The sequence below is a fragment of the Lonchura striata genome, chromosome 1 (genome assembly GCF_050655825.1).
Source record: "Lonchura striata isolate lonStrDom1 chromosome 1, ASM5065582v1, whole genome shotgun sequence".
In the NCBI taxonomy this organism is placed as follows: domain Eukaryota; kingdom Metazoa; phylum Chordata; class Aves; order Passeriformes; family Estrildidae; genus Lonchura; species Lonchura striata.
In genome coordinates this window covers 31,829,311-31,843,222 of record NC_140703.1, presented here as the reverse complement: position 1 = coordinate 31,843,222, position 13,912 = coordinate 31,829,311, and the positions used below count along the sequence as shown (strand labels likewise).

General features: G+C 40.4%; 1 protein-coding gene across 19 annotated transcripts in view; it reads right to left on the bottom strand.

Annotated features, from left to right (window-relative positions):
* LOC110480865 (rap1 GTPase-activating protein 1) overlaps positions 1-13,912 on the bottom strand; it is a 43,823-nt gene that overhangs the window by 11,903 nt on the left and 18,008 nt on the right. For 13 of the 19 annotated variants that reach the window (XR_014958535.1, XR_014958539.1, XR_014958537.1 and 10 more), the window contains exons 7-18: positions 11,248-11,351; positions 9,715-9,793; positions 9,373-9,426; positions 9,199-9,282; positions 8,720-8,820; positions 7,973-8,102; positions 7,565-7,720; positions 5,332-5,403; positions 5,057-5,143; positions 4,208-4,342; positions 2,686-2,832; positions 1,403-1,506 (exon numbers count right to left, since the gene is read on the bottom strand). Coding sequence is in view for 14 of the 19 variants with exons in the window: in XM_085592378.1 (XP_085448504.1) it covers positions 1,403-1,506; positions 2,686-2,832; positions 4,208-4,342; positions 5,057-5,143; positions 5,332-5,403; positions 7,565-7,720; positions 7,973-8,102; positions 8,720-8,820; positions 9,199-9,282; positions 9,373-9,426; positions 9,715-9,793; positions 11,248-11,351 (1,253 nt within the window). In the remaining 5 variants the exon portion in view is untranslated. The remainder of the gene's footprint in view (positions 1-1,402; positions 1,507-2,685; positions 2,833-4,207; positions 4,343-5,056; positions 5,144-5,331; positions 5,404-7,564; positions 7,721-7,972; positions 8,103-8,719; positions 8,821-9,198; positions 9,283-9,372; positions 9,427-9,714; positions 9,794-11,247; positions 11,352-13,912) is intronic. The other 6 variants (XR_014958538.1, XM_085592354.1, XM_085592346.1 and 3 more) reach the window with 1 other exon arrangement.

The following is a 13,912-nucleotide window of genomic DNA, read 5'->3' as shown; positions in this document are numbered from 1 at the left end:
CAGTGAAAGAAAGTTGATACCTTTTCTATTTGATTAATGGGCTGAATCAGTTCCATGAAAGGCCCACCAGGGATCTGAGCAATCATCACAAGGAATAATCAGGATTGGGTAGATGAAAGGGACATTGGGGAAGTATCACATCTGCTTTCAATAACAACAAACTGTTAGAGCAGTTACTAGTGAAACTGCACCTTCAGGAATGACCCAAAAAGTCTTTCAGAAAATACAGACTAAGGCTCCATGTTCCTCACATCTAAGTTTACAAGTAAGGAAAAGGAAATCTAAATAAGCTAATTAGTTCATCAGATCCCTCCAAGCAAAGAGCAGGGGGAAAAAAGAAAATAAATCCAGGGTTTTTCCCTGTAGTAGGAAAGTTTTACAGATCCTTCAAGGGGATAGAAACAGCTGTTGTACACAAAGTAATGGATTGAAGGACACAGCTGCCCAAGGTACAAAAGTATTTAAAGTAGTGAGAAGCTGTGGCTACTGTAATAGCATAGACTGTTACATGGCAGTTGCCTCTGAAGATTTAATTTTTCTCAAAAGAAGTTCTATTTTTATTCAGATTAGGTCATAGGTACCTCATTAAGAAAGAAGTCAAAATGCAGTAATTTCCTTCTAAAATAACTAGTTTCTGCTTTAGAGATGACTTTCCCCCTTTTGCACCCAGTCTTTAAGCTGTTTGCTGGAATTCTTGCAACTAGGAAAAGTGCATATTAGATGTAGAGCATTCATGTGACTTTTGAGACTCTGTATAATCTTAAAAAGATGTCTCAGCTAGAGCTGCGAGAAATAATTTAACTAAATAATCTCTCATGACTTGTAGACAACTTTTGAAAGGTTATAATTCTGTCATATATGCCAAATCACTCCTTGCATCAGCATATTATCCATTAATTATAATTATTTCTCAGATAATCTAACTTAAACACTAGTCATTTGGACTTAAAGCTTTTTAAAATAAATCCTTTAAGTTACCAGAAGCTTTGCCTATTTGAATATTTTAACATGAAAACAAACAAACAAGCAAGCCCTTCCCAAATACCAGCCTTTCATCTGACTTGCTTCTAAAGTGGGGAATGAAGCATGGGAAACTCTCAAGTCCTGGATCACAATATTTAAGAGTGATCTTATAATGTTCCTCCACACATTTTCTCCATTCTTATTCAAATACTGATTCTCTCCAATTCAAAATGCCCTCTTTTAATTTTGTCTGTTCTTGTTATTTGCCCATTTCTTCATCAGTTGATAACCAGTGCATTTTCTTCCCATTCCAACAATTTCCATTTTAGTTCTCATTCCGGATGGTTCCCCCTCTGCCTGTATGTGCCTTTCAATGTTCCTTTTCTCATCTCCTCTTGGCTTTTTTACCCTCTTTGTCTCGTCTCCCCACAGCTCATACCTCTTTTCCTCCTGTATGTTTTCAATGCCAATGGCACTACTCCGTCGCCCGTGGAAGCGGCTGGCTCGAGTACGTGATGGGCTCCTACCAGGCAAGGCAAAAGACTAGAAAAAAGGAAAGCATGACAGAAAGGAGAGGAACAAGACAGGAAAAACTGTGGAGAGCTGCAAGCATAGAAGTGTTTGCAACATGGATCCAGATCCTCTCCTTTACTGTAATACAAGAGCTCAGCTCCACCTGTGCAAGGAGTACTTTCTGTCAGCAAGCAAGAGCAGTCAGGGCTTATAAAGGTGGTGTGAGAAAGGAACAGAGTTATAAAGAAACAAAGGCAGAACACAGACTTGGGAAGGGAGGTATCCCCACATGGTGAGAGGAGAGGCAAACCAGAAAGATAAAGAAAACCAGAAGGAGGTAGCAAAGGAGGTAGCAAACCCAAGTCATTAGTACGCTGTGACTTCGTTGTATTGACATAAAGAATGCATACAACCAAGTAAACTGTCACCAAGAAATCTTCACACTGAAGAGCACCTTCTTGGCTTACTCAGAGATGGGTTTTTTTGTAGTTTGCCTGTATTGACATCATCAGTGCAGAGACCACAACCAGTTGGATATACTTTGGCCCAGGTAATCAATCATATTTTCAGTATTAGAAACACGGTTCCTTTTCTAGAAAGATTTGTGATAGATTTTTTATTCATTGGTCACATACATTTAGTATCCCTGTCAAATAAGAAAGGCTTTGATAGTGACTAGAAATATTCATTCTTTTTCTCACCTCAAACTTTATTAATTCTGCTGTTTGTTCCCAACATGCAAATTCTATTTACATCAAAACAGCACCTTGAGTATCTTGTGCACCTGTTTATATTACAGAAAACAGTCTGATTGGTGAAATCGAAGAAAATGAAACAGTTCTAGTGTCCCTTATGTTCCCAGGTCTTGCCATGTGACAATACAGTACCATTCCAGCCAAACCACGGTGCATGCGTTTTTTAACACGTGGCACCGTGCAGGATCTAATCCAAGATATCAGAGATAGATGTCTGATGTAGAATCATTCCCAGTCTGCATCAATCTCAGCTCTAGTTTACAAATGAACTGGCGCTAGAGATGGGCACAGACAAAACAGACTGAAACGCATGCTGTCACCACTTGTGAAATGGGATGATACAACAAAAAGATTCACAGTGGGACAAGAGGACAAACTAATAGGGAAAGGAAATGTACGAGTGGTTACAAAGGTATGCCGGGTTCTTTTCTTACAGCCCACCCGAATACCTTACCGCAGCAATGGCCTTAGGGCCCTCGGCGACACTCTGGCTGAGGGCAAGGCCAGCTGTAGCTGGGCGGCTGGGCAGGGTGGCTGGCTGCTGCTTTCTCATGGATATCCCCATGGTATCCAGGCTCTGGCTGCGACCTCTGATCACCCGCTGAACAGGAGGGAGGCAGGGAAACAGACAAACACAGATATACACATATAGACATGCACACAGTAGGGTAGTGTGAGAAGCACCACAGATTGAGTGGGAAGTTGTGACAGACTGACACCAGAACCACACAGACCCTAACTCCTAGAAGGCAGCACCTTAGATTGGTCCTAGCTGATTCATGGAGCTCTGGAAAGAGTTCTTCAAGTATATTCTCTAGTTTCACTTCCCTTCTCCTATGCAATAAATAGAGGTTTCCCACCAGTATCCAAGCACACTGGATTAAACATCATCACTTGGAGCAGTCCTATCCAGTACAGGCTATAAAACACAAAATCAAACTCCTGTTCAAGGCTGTAAGGTTCAGTGTCATATAAGCTTGATTTCTGGTTTCAATGGGAAAGCAGCCATTCAAAATCTGCAGCAATTTTAAAAAGACATTTCCTGACTTAACTCAGCCTTTTCCAGCCTTTTACAAATGTCATCTGTATACATGATGTGCAAATCCCAGCATCTGCCAGAAGTCATAAAAGGACATTTTGGGAGAATTAGTGTAAGACATGGATGGGTTAGAATTCATGGTTAGCAGCAAAGGCAGTTTGTATGTGTAAAAAAAAAAAAAAAAAAAAAAAGGCCCTCACCAAAGTATCACAGACCTGACCAAATCTATGCACACAGCTACCAAACCTATTTGTGAACAGATTAGTTTCACAGACCTTAATAACTCTAATTGACCCACCATATAAAGCCATAAAGTCATCTGAAGAAATGCTATTTATAACACATCTTTCTTTCCAGAGAGATAATTTATTATATAAAAGAAGTGGGGCAAGGGACTTCCCATGTTAAGTGAGAAAGGGCAAGTAGAATAGGAAAGCAATAAAGATTCTTTCTGTATAACCAGTTCAAAACTCAGTTTGCCCATTCATACAAAACCTTTGCATTCTCATATCAATTATCTTTATCACTTCTAAAAGAAAGTTCTGTCACCTGGTTTATTAAAAAAAATCAACAATAAAAACCCCCTAACATGCCATCTACACTGAAAAAGTTAAATTAACTCTGGCTTTTAGAAGGTAAGTAAAGTATCGCAGTTTTTCTAGACAGTACACTCAGAGATAAGTTAGAAACTTTTGCAGAGGCTACTGCAGTTCTTTCAGTTATAATGAAAATGAATTGAAAGAGATCTGCTGTAGGAACTGAAAGCCCCTTGCTCCTAGTTATTACAATTCCTTTTGCATACACTGACTCCTTCTTCTGTAAGTCATGGATTAAAACCACATCTGACACTTGACACCAGCACAAAGCATAGAGAGTTTGGCTTCTAAGGGCCAGTATGGAATTCTAGACCACACTGTAGGCTTGTAAAAAGGCTCACCTTGAAGTTCTCGAGGAACCCCCCACTGCCATTCTCTATCTTGTCATCCTCCCCTACAGGTAATCCCATCATGCTGCGGCTGCGAAGCTGCAGCTCCTCAAAAAGGCTCTCCAAGAGGGCACTCCGTGTTCTCTCCTGCATCAACATTGGGAATCAGAACAGCTTTTATTGGGAGTGGAGATATTTTTTCCTGTTTTTTCAATGTGTCACATCCTTCTTAAAAAAAAAATCCCCAACAAACAAACAAAAAACCCCAAAAAGGCCAACAATGACAACAAAACCCCATGAAAATCACTTTAAATAGTATGAAGTGGTTTTAACTGCATAGTTACAGACTATACTGCAGTAACACCCAATCCCATCAAACTTTGTCTAAAGCAAGTCATAAAGAACACTTCTTTACAGCTGATGAAACAGAGATGTTTTTTTCTAGGTCAGGCAACAGCAGAGTCTGGAACAGAATTTTGGTGCCTTAAACCAAAAATCAGTGTTATCAGTATGCATCCTGCAGTATACTACTGAATTTCAGCTAATACAGAATTTCTTCCAGCAAAATATATGCATCATATTCCCATCCTTACTTGACAATTAGATCTTTATACTAAAGTGTACCTGTTCAGATTCTATCACGCCTGCTAAGAAATATGAAGGAAATATCCCATAACTGAGTATAAAATCACATTTCATCTTCCTTTCTTAAGCAACACAAAACTAGAAGTCAGAAATTTTACTTTATTTTCTTTATCTGACACGAATATATTTATTTTATATATATATATATATATATATATATATATATATATATATATATTATTATTTTTAATTGAAACAGCCAGATAACAGACCCACCTCTAATTTAGCAAATTTCTCAGCTCGATAGCAGCTGTACTCAGCATTGATGAGCTTGACCAGAAGGAATTCACGAAACTCTGCACTCTACAAGACAAGATGAAGGCTAAACTAAACTGGAGATGAAAACACTAGTAAAAATATCACATTATAAAAGCTCTGCTTACTACTCTTTGGACCTCCAAAGTGCTCTAGCCAGACTGACAATACCAACTCAGAACACAAGTGTGTGCACCACATCTGCTGCCAACTAACACTGGACCAGAGAAACAAACCTTTTTAAATATGGCTGGATTTGGCAGCGGCGGTCCAAAGAAGGGTACATCATCTCGGGCTGTGACTGAAACCTGAAATAACAGAAGGGGGAAAAAATTAGTATCAGAACACAAGTGAGACCATCCAGCTACTATGATAGATCTGATTCTTCCTAAATAATGTACCTATAAAAAAGAGATGTAATGTAGCGTCATGTGCATCCCTCTGTTCCTGAACCCAGTGGATGGATGTGCTCATTTATCTCTCAGAAACTCAGCCAGCTAAATGTGCACACAGTAAGAGCAATGAAAAAAGCTGATCTAACTGCTTTTTTAAAATAATAACTAGTATAACCAGTATATTTAGGAACAAAAAAAGCTCCTATTCAGCCTGCAAGATTAACCTCCACTGAAGAACATTAGTCAGTGTGGTTGTACTCACCTATTTTTTTTGAAGATAATCCTTGGTGGAGACATGCTGCACATTGAGGGGAGTATATCAGTGCCACTGCCTCTGGGAGTCACAGGTGGTAAACATGCAAATGCATTTTACCAGAAAGAAATAGGTTTCATTTGTTTTATTTCTAGCATGCTCCTACCTGACATACCAATGTCTAAAGAAGTAATTGTAATGCAATCCAGTTTTTATATGGTTACTTGTTTCTTCACAGCTCTTACCCATAATTATATGTAGCTATCTTACCAAATATATACAGTACTTCTCAGTATTTCACAGGGTTTTTTTTTGTCATGTTTGAGATTAAACAAGACCATTATTTGTCCTTTCATACAAGAGGGAAAAATGTCGTAACAACCACAACTGCCTCAAAACAACAATATTGTCACAGAGCCATTGAGAGGTGTGAGTTTAATGACAGGAAGAAGGAAATGGGCTCTTGATTTAATTCAGTTTTCTCACATTTTAGGCCACCTCCCTGAATTACAAAGACTCTAGATATCTACCAGTTAAAATTCTGCTTTGCATTTTCAATTTTCTGACTGCAAAAACTGATTCTGTAAAATAAATTCCATTTATATTCCAATTTAACAGGAGGCACTAAAGCTTAAGTAAAAGGGATGGCAAAGAAATCTTTCAAATGGCAATCTTTTGTGTACTACAATGTTCTCAAGGCAGCATCAGTAAAGTCCCTTTAGAAGAGCCTTTACAGAAAACTCTGCACTGGCTCTAGGGTGATTACTGGGACGGATTTCTTCTTCATGGAATGAAGCAGCCCTATTTCACTAACAAAAGAAAAATGGTACTGCAGACAGGCAAAGATTAAAATAATGGCAGGAAGACACACAACAAACAGCAAGCTTTCCCAGCTCTTTCCTTGTCATTAAGAAGTCCAGTGAATTTTTGTGCCCTACCAAACAGAGAGCCGGATGAGAGGTGGAACTCCATGGCATGGTTAACACAGGGCCTTCACTACAGACCAGCTGCCCAAAGCACAGGGAACAAGCGAAGGTGGTTGCTCCACCACCAACACCCTCTTGGTGGAAGAGGAGGTGGGGATAATGTCCTAAATTTTATATTCTTGGTGTTCTGTAGACCTCCATGGCATAAGGACTCATCATCATCTATCAAAATCACTACATAATACAACACATGGCACCTGAGATTAAAATGTTTCTACAATTGAAAATCCATCACAAATCCAAGTTTCTTCATATTTTCTGCTCTCTCAGCATCACTGAAAGTTGAACATAAAGTTATACAGATATCCATACAGAGTCATGTCAGAGAGAGGATGAGCTATGTCCAAAAGCCACGGATAATTAATCAGAGCTCTACAGGGCTTCTTTCAGGTGGAAAGCCCTATCAGGTAACACATGGGCATCAGTTCTGGAATCCCCAGAAGCAGGTGTAGCTGGCTTGGATTCCATAATTAGGTCAACGCGCTCTATCTGACCTGCAGCCTCCACACTGCAAGCTGCAAGCGCTGTACTGTGCAGCACAGGCAGTGCAGACAATGTAAGTGAGACAGGCCCCAAAGTACAATCAACTGTGGCTCGTGCTCTGCAATGTAAACAAAAATTTTTATCTGAATTCTTTCTGCTTCAATTCCAAAGCTTTAAGATTCAGAAATTAGTCAGCTACATAGAAAAGCATACAACTTAACTCAGCTTTCAGGTGTAGATACTCAAGAAATTAGGATGACATCTGGCTGAACCTGTACCTCTCCCAAAGGCCCAAGAACCTATTTCCATGTCAAGGATCAGTATCAGTACAGGTTAATCTATTGATTCTTACCTTGTAGAGAGTGTCCCCAGTGGTGCTATGAGTGAGCTGAACTACCACATAAGCATGTAGGAAATTAGAAGCAATCATATCAGGGACAAAAGGTGTGCTTTCATCCTGGAAAATGATGGCTACAATATCATTCCCAATGTGACGCTTCCGCTGAAGCTGGAGAGGAAAGAAATAATGAAGAGAGAAGGCAGGTGAAAAAGAGCAGAACAGTATGATGGGACCTCAAACACCAGTCTGCCTAACATCTCACACCCAACTGTTCACCAAACCCCTCATCACTACTTTTGCTATTACTGCAGCCATAATTCCCAACATTATACAGTCAACCATTGTCCCTTCTATGCAGTCCTTCAAATACCCCTCCTCTCCCAGACATACTGTTGTAATCCTTACTCCCCCTCCTGATACCTGCTGGGAATCTCCCTCTGTGAAGGGCAGCTTTGTGGACACGTGAAACATGATCTCCTTCCCCCGGAAATTTGTATAGACTGACTCGGTGCCTGTTTGACCTCTGGTAACATCCAAGCCTCCCCGGAACCTGAACAAATCCACACCACGCCACAGGTCAGGCAGTAGAAGAATGAGAGAACAGAGAGAAGACAGACAGTATCAGCAACTACATGAGGACTGTCAAAGGTAATTTTTAGGAAATCAGTGATAGTGAGGCACCAAGTCTTCCCCAAACAAATGCAATGACTGAAACTGCACTATGGTCGTGCTGGTGAACATACTAGTTTGTTAAAAGCTATGAATTTAAACCAGGGATCCTCAAAGTAGCTACCTTCTTTAGCATTCTTCTGAGAAACACATTCCATACATTAGAACTACAGAAGGGATGGGATGCCCCACAGAAAGAGACTGAAATAATACTGCCCCATACCACTATGAAACAAATTTGTATTTGCACTGCCAAGTAAAACTATTCTTTGCTGATGCTGCATGTCAGATTGAGATACCAGGAGACCTTTAAATCAAAATACCAGAAGAGACCTAAGTTCCAGCTAGTTCCCAGACACTATGGCTGACAAAAACATCCAGGGCTTTTTCACCTGCACTGAGATTCAGAAGATGCAGCACTTCTCTGGAAGCTGAGCTGTAACAGAGTCACAGTCTCTGAACACATGTTCCCTAGGTTAAGTTGCCCTGTGTACGCACCCACGGAAATCTTGCAGCTGAATCTTGTCACCAAGGAAATCCAAGAACTCCAGGAAACCCTGACTCTCTACTGTGTTACTGAAGACTTCTTCTTCAGTTGTCTATAGAAGGAAAGCAGAACTAGTAAGAAGCAGAAGGAGTACAAAGAACAGGCAGTAATTTCTATAGACAGTTCAACCAACAAACCCTTCTGCTTGAATACATTTCTGATCTGAGCCCCCCATGGTGCTGGGGTTCTGTGCCTCAGCCCCAAGCTGCCATGAGGGTTAGACTTAGGGTTCAGAGATCCACAAAACCTAAACTGCCAGAGAAATTGTGGGTGGAAGAGGCATGCCAAGGGAACCATGGCACTGCACAAACACTGCTGCCTTCATGCCACTGCTTTTGGACAGTGCAGACCTTGCTATTACATCCTTTAAGCTAAGAAAACTGACTCTTTTCATTTTGCTCTAAGTACCACGGGATCTCATGGGTCTTACCTGTCCAGGCTTTTGGTAGATTACCCCAAATTTGAAGTTATTGCTTATGACATGTTCATCAAATGCAACAATAAGCTGCGAGGCCTGAGGTAATGAAAACAGAAATTGTCAACTGGATGTCATTAGTCAGATCTTGATGGAAAAGTGATATACAGACATATCAGAATACTGTACCTTGGGATACAGGACAGGAAAGAAGCGTTCAACATTCACATCCTCACACAGTAGCTGTTGAGTGAGAGAGACAGGGAAATAGAAATGTGATTATCATGTGCCCTGGCTTGTTGCAGGCATGACAGCAGAGGCACTGTATATAATTATCTGACAGGAGCCCCTTCAGGCAAACATTCTATGGTAAGATTAGAAGAGAAAGAAAAGAAGGCAAATGGAAGGGTAAAAGGGAACCATGTAACAGTTCTACTGGTGAATAGTAGAAAAAGAGGGAAATTAGAGGATAGAGGTGAAAATAGCTTGAAGAATGAGGCCTTAAGACAAATAGGCAAGCATGAATCTCACCTTTGCCATCTGAACAGCATTGGGAAACTCATTCAAACAGGAAATGGGAATTAGATCATGTTTGGTGCCAGTACGAGTCCTGACATAGAACAAAAAAGGTATTAGAGACTGACTGAAGGGAGACACAAGCAACACTGGATCTTTAATGAAAGCATAACCATTCCTTCAAAGTATTGTTAAAGCAGTTAATTCCAGAGGGTTAATTTCAACTATGGTGCATAGAATCACTGGAAAAGCAAGGTATTTTCATTTTTCACTGCCCATCATTTGTTGTAGTAAGCAGAGGAAACAAAACACAAGCCCCTGGTGTCTTTGCTCCTTTGCACTCTTGTCTGCCTTGAAGAAGTATTTTGCTTCCCTCCCACACCATTTTCTTTCACAGAAATCTAAATGTCAAAATACAATTCATGGACACAGAATAATAAGGGGTTCCCATGATCAGTGAGGGCTTGAAAGATTGTTAAAAGGTCTGTTAGAAACAGGCTAGGAAAGCAGATCTGTGCGAAGTAAAGGAGGTAGAAAATGGTGTGTAGCATTGTTCCAGAAAGCTGACAGAGGAAAGCTGTCTTCCTCTTTGTATGTGTACTTAAGGAGAGATATCTTTCTAAGGAAGAAGTACTGGGCTGTCAAAAGCCCCTTCAAACCATTATAAACAAGCTATTGAGGAAAAAAGTACTGCATACAATAAAATATCTTAATAGAGGAATAACTACCCTTTTGTTCTTCTTGGTCTCTTCCACATAGGAAGCTAAACATTCCCTGGCACAGCTCCCAAACAGACTCTCTCTTTATTCCCAGATCATTGCTGGCAATCTGAAGCATTCTCTGGAAACAGTGGAAGAAACTCACCAGTGATTTTCTTGTAGCTAATTCCTATGCAATAATTTTTTACTCCTCAGTCCTGGACAAATCCTTGTCAGTGGCAACTGTACATCACTTGGTTCCAGTAGCATTGCCTACTGGGAGTGCACCCAGCACATAGCGTGGTAAAAAATTTCTCTGCAGTGGCCTCTCAGCTACAAAAAATCCTTCTCTGTTCTTCTTGTAGTTCATCCAGCAGCTCCCTCTTCATAACATAATGTCTCTCTTCGTAACCTTCCCTAAGGATTATGGCTTCATAAACTGCCCTGGGAATATAGGGAATGTTCTAGAACACCTTCAAGGGAGCCTTAGTCTCAAGTACAAAACCTGGGCTGGGCTGTCCTTCATTAGGGAATCCATATTCTCCTAGAGAGTACTCACATGTCTCTAAGTAGACAGAATAATCAGAAAAACTTTCTATTTGAGGGAAGGTGTTTTCCACACAGGTACTATGAAGATGCACCTGTAAGCACCACACCAATTTCTTTAAGGAAACTGCTGAGAGCAACTCAAGAGCAGAGGCAAAAGAAAAAGCCTCAAAGTTTTTTTTGCAGTTTCTTTTCTCTCCAGAAGAAAGATATGAAATTCACACCCACATCTATGCACAGGGAGCACAAGGTAAGACTAAGGACACAGCACAGTAGCATACACTTCAATAACAGGCACTGTTACCTCAGCAACAGGCGTAGATTTTCCTGCTTCTCTATCTGTTCATACTTCACAGAAAGTACTAGGTAGCCCAAGGACATGTCACTGGAGTAAAAGTTCTGGTGCTCCTGCAAACAGGAAACCAAAATGCATTATCCCAAACACGCTTCCTGGAGAAGCTTTCCAGGTTGTTTCTCTTTGGCATACAACCTGTCACTCAAGATTAGCTAATTTTTAATTTAACTAGGAGTAGCATGCTTCCAGATCTGTGCATGTTGTCTTCCAGCCCACTTGATCATCACTGCCTGAGCATATCAGTCAAAGTGCATCCAGTCAGTTCAGTTCCTCCTCACCTGTCTAACATCACAAGGGCACTTGAGAAGGAATAGTATTAGAACATTCAGCAACATGTTTTGAAGAAATTGAGTTTCTTGTAAATAAAATTTTATCTTTCACAGACTTTCCCTGTATCCATTCAGGTTCTGCTTGACTAAGCAGTGTCTTCCAGACATTCAACTGGATGTGGTTGTGGGAATTTTTTATTTAAAGAGCAACAGCAGGATTATGGTAAATGACTGAACTCCAAGAGTGCTCACATGTCAGGAAGGATACAATCAGTAAGCAAAGAGGGTTTGCAGATGAAGACTGTTCTCAGCAATGCCACTAACACTGTCCAACTTTAGTGGAGTGTGCCTGGAACAGCCATGCAGTCAAATAATGAAAGATACTGCAAACATTTTCACAGTCTCTCTATGTAAGTGGCTGTGGCCATACATTTCTCCTGGGTATACACTCATGTTCCAGTGGCCTAGGTATAGCAATGTATATTTTGTATTGCTATATCATATCTATTGCTATATAATCTCTAACCTCAAAAGGTTAAAGCCTTTTGACACAGGACATGTATGGAAATCTTCAGCACAAGGAAAATACTGTTTAGGTGAAATTATGCAGAAATGTCTTGATCACTCCCATCATCCTAGTGGAAAATCATCCTCATGTATGACACAGAAGTGGGACAGCAAGTTGTATTCAGTTGTACAGTGAAAACTTGCATGGCTTGGAATATTTTCTGTGACAGGAATACTCCAGGTACAATAAATTGGTGAAGAATTCAGTGGGAGTAAAGTGTAATTTGATAAAAAATTGTTGCTAGTCTGTCAGTTCCTCCCTCTTTTGCCTAGAATATACAGAATATATATATGCCTAGAAAGTCTGCTCCGGCTCTGATGGATTGCAACCTCTCTCAACATTGGTAAGATTGTCTTTTGCTGTCTAAATCTTTTGTATAAATCATAGTTCTGATTCACTGTCAGAAATAAAAATACATCTAGTGAAATACTCTGGTATCTGTGTGGACACAGCCAATCCTCTCTTTGAAACAAAAAATAGGAATAAGACTACAGTCACTACCCTAAACCAAAATGTGAAGATGTAGCTGTCTAACTTTTTAAAGTATTAAAGATGTCATTGTCCTCACCTCCTCTTTGAGACAGAAAACACCCAACACCCAGAACTGCCTGGATACTGGGCAAAAGGTTCCATGGCTGATCAAACAAGGCAGTCTGAAAAAGGTAAGGTCTAAGAGCAGCCAAGAGGCAAACAGAATAATATGGCCTCTTGCTGCAGTGTTCAAATCACTGAAGTCCAGTGTGATCTGTCACACTGGTCAGTGACAGTACATGGGAAAAATAGCTGAAATCAAAGGAATCCACAAAGGACAGTTAATTCCTCTGACCATGAGTTTCAGGATCATAATGGATTTTTGGGATGTGAACGAGAATCAGGTGCAGTAAGCCACTGTGACCAAGGGCAGAAATACAGAGTAGCTGAGGAAGAGACAGATTCAAGGAGCAAAGCAAGACCATGTTCCATGGTCTGTTGAAGTCTAGAATCAAAGTCCTTAAACTAAAGAAGTCAAATGCCAAGCTGGATGGCCAAGACAGGCAGTTAAGGAAAAAGATGGCATAATGCCAACAAAAATCAGAACTAGAAGGCAAAGGAAGGAAGAGGAGCCAAAGCCTGAGGTTAGCTGTGGCTAAAAGTAACACTGATTTCCAAAGACCAGAGATGAGACATCTAAGCCAGACCCCAGCAGGTCCAATACAGGGGTATCTCAACTGCTTTGGATACTGGGCTATCAGCTCTGCAGCTGACATAGCTAGGCAGAGCTGCACAAGTGGGTGTGATCCTTACAGGGGAATAGGCAACAGAATTAGTGGAGATCTTAAAACAACTGAATTTTTTGTAAAAGCCACTCTGGCTATGTAGCTTGATCCTGAATGTAAGCCTGAGGTTTAAACTGAGATGTGAGCAATCATGTATGAATAAACATATAATTTACTCCTTATGATTTTCTTCCTCTGTAAAAACACATAGGCAACATACATGAGACTGATATTCCTTCAGTGGACAGCAGCCTTTATTGTTAGCTGTCCTGAAGTTAGAGATGAACCATCAAAAGGCTCTGCAGTTGATACTGAAAATTGCAAGTCAGTTATGACAAGATACCCTGGAGCTGAGATGATCTATGTATTAAGTACAAATTTGTTCAGCCACAGAAGCAGTTTCTGTAACATTTAATACAGTCTGAAAGGTAGTTCTGGATTTCAAATATATCTCTCTAAAAACAATTTACTATCTTCCATGGGCCAAGGGAAACAACTAACAGAAAACACAAGGAATGCTG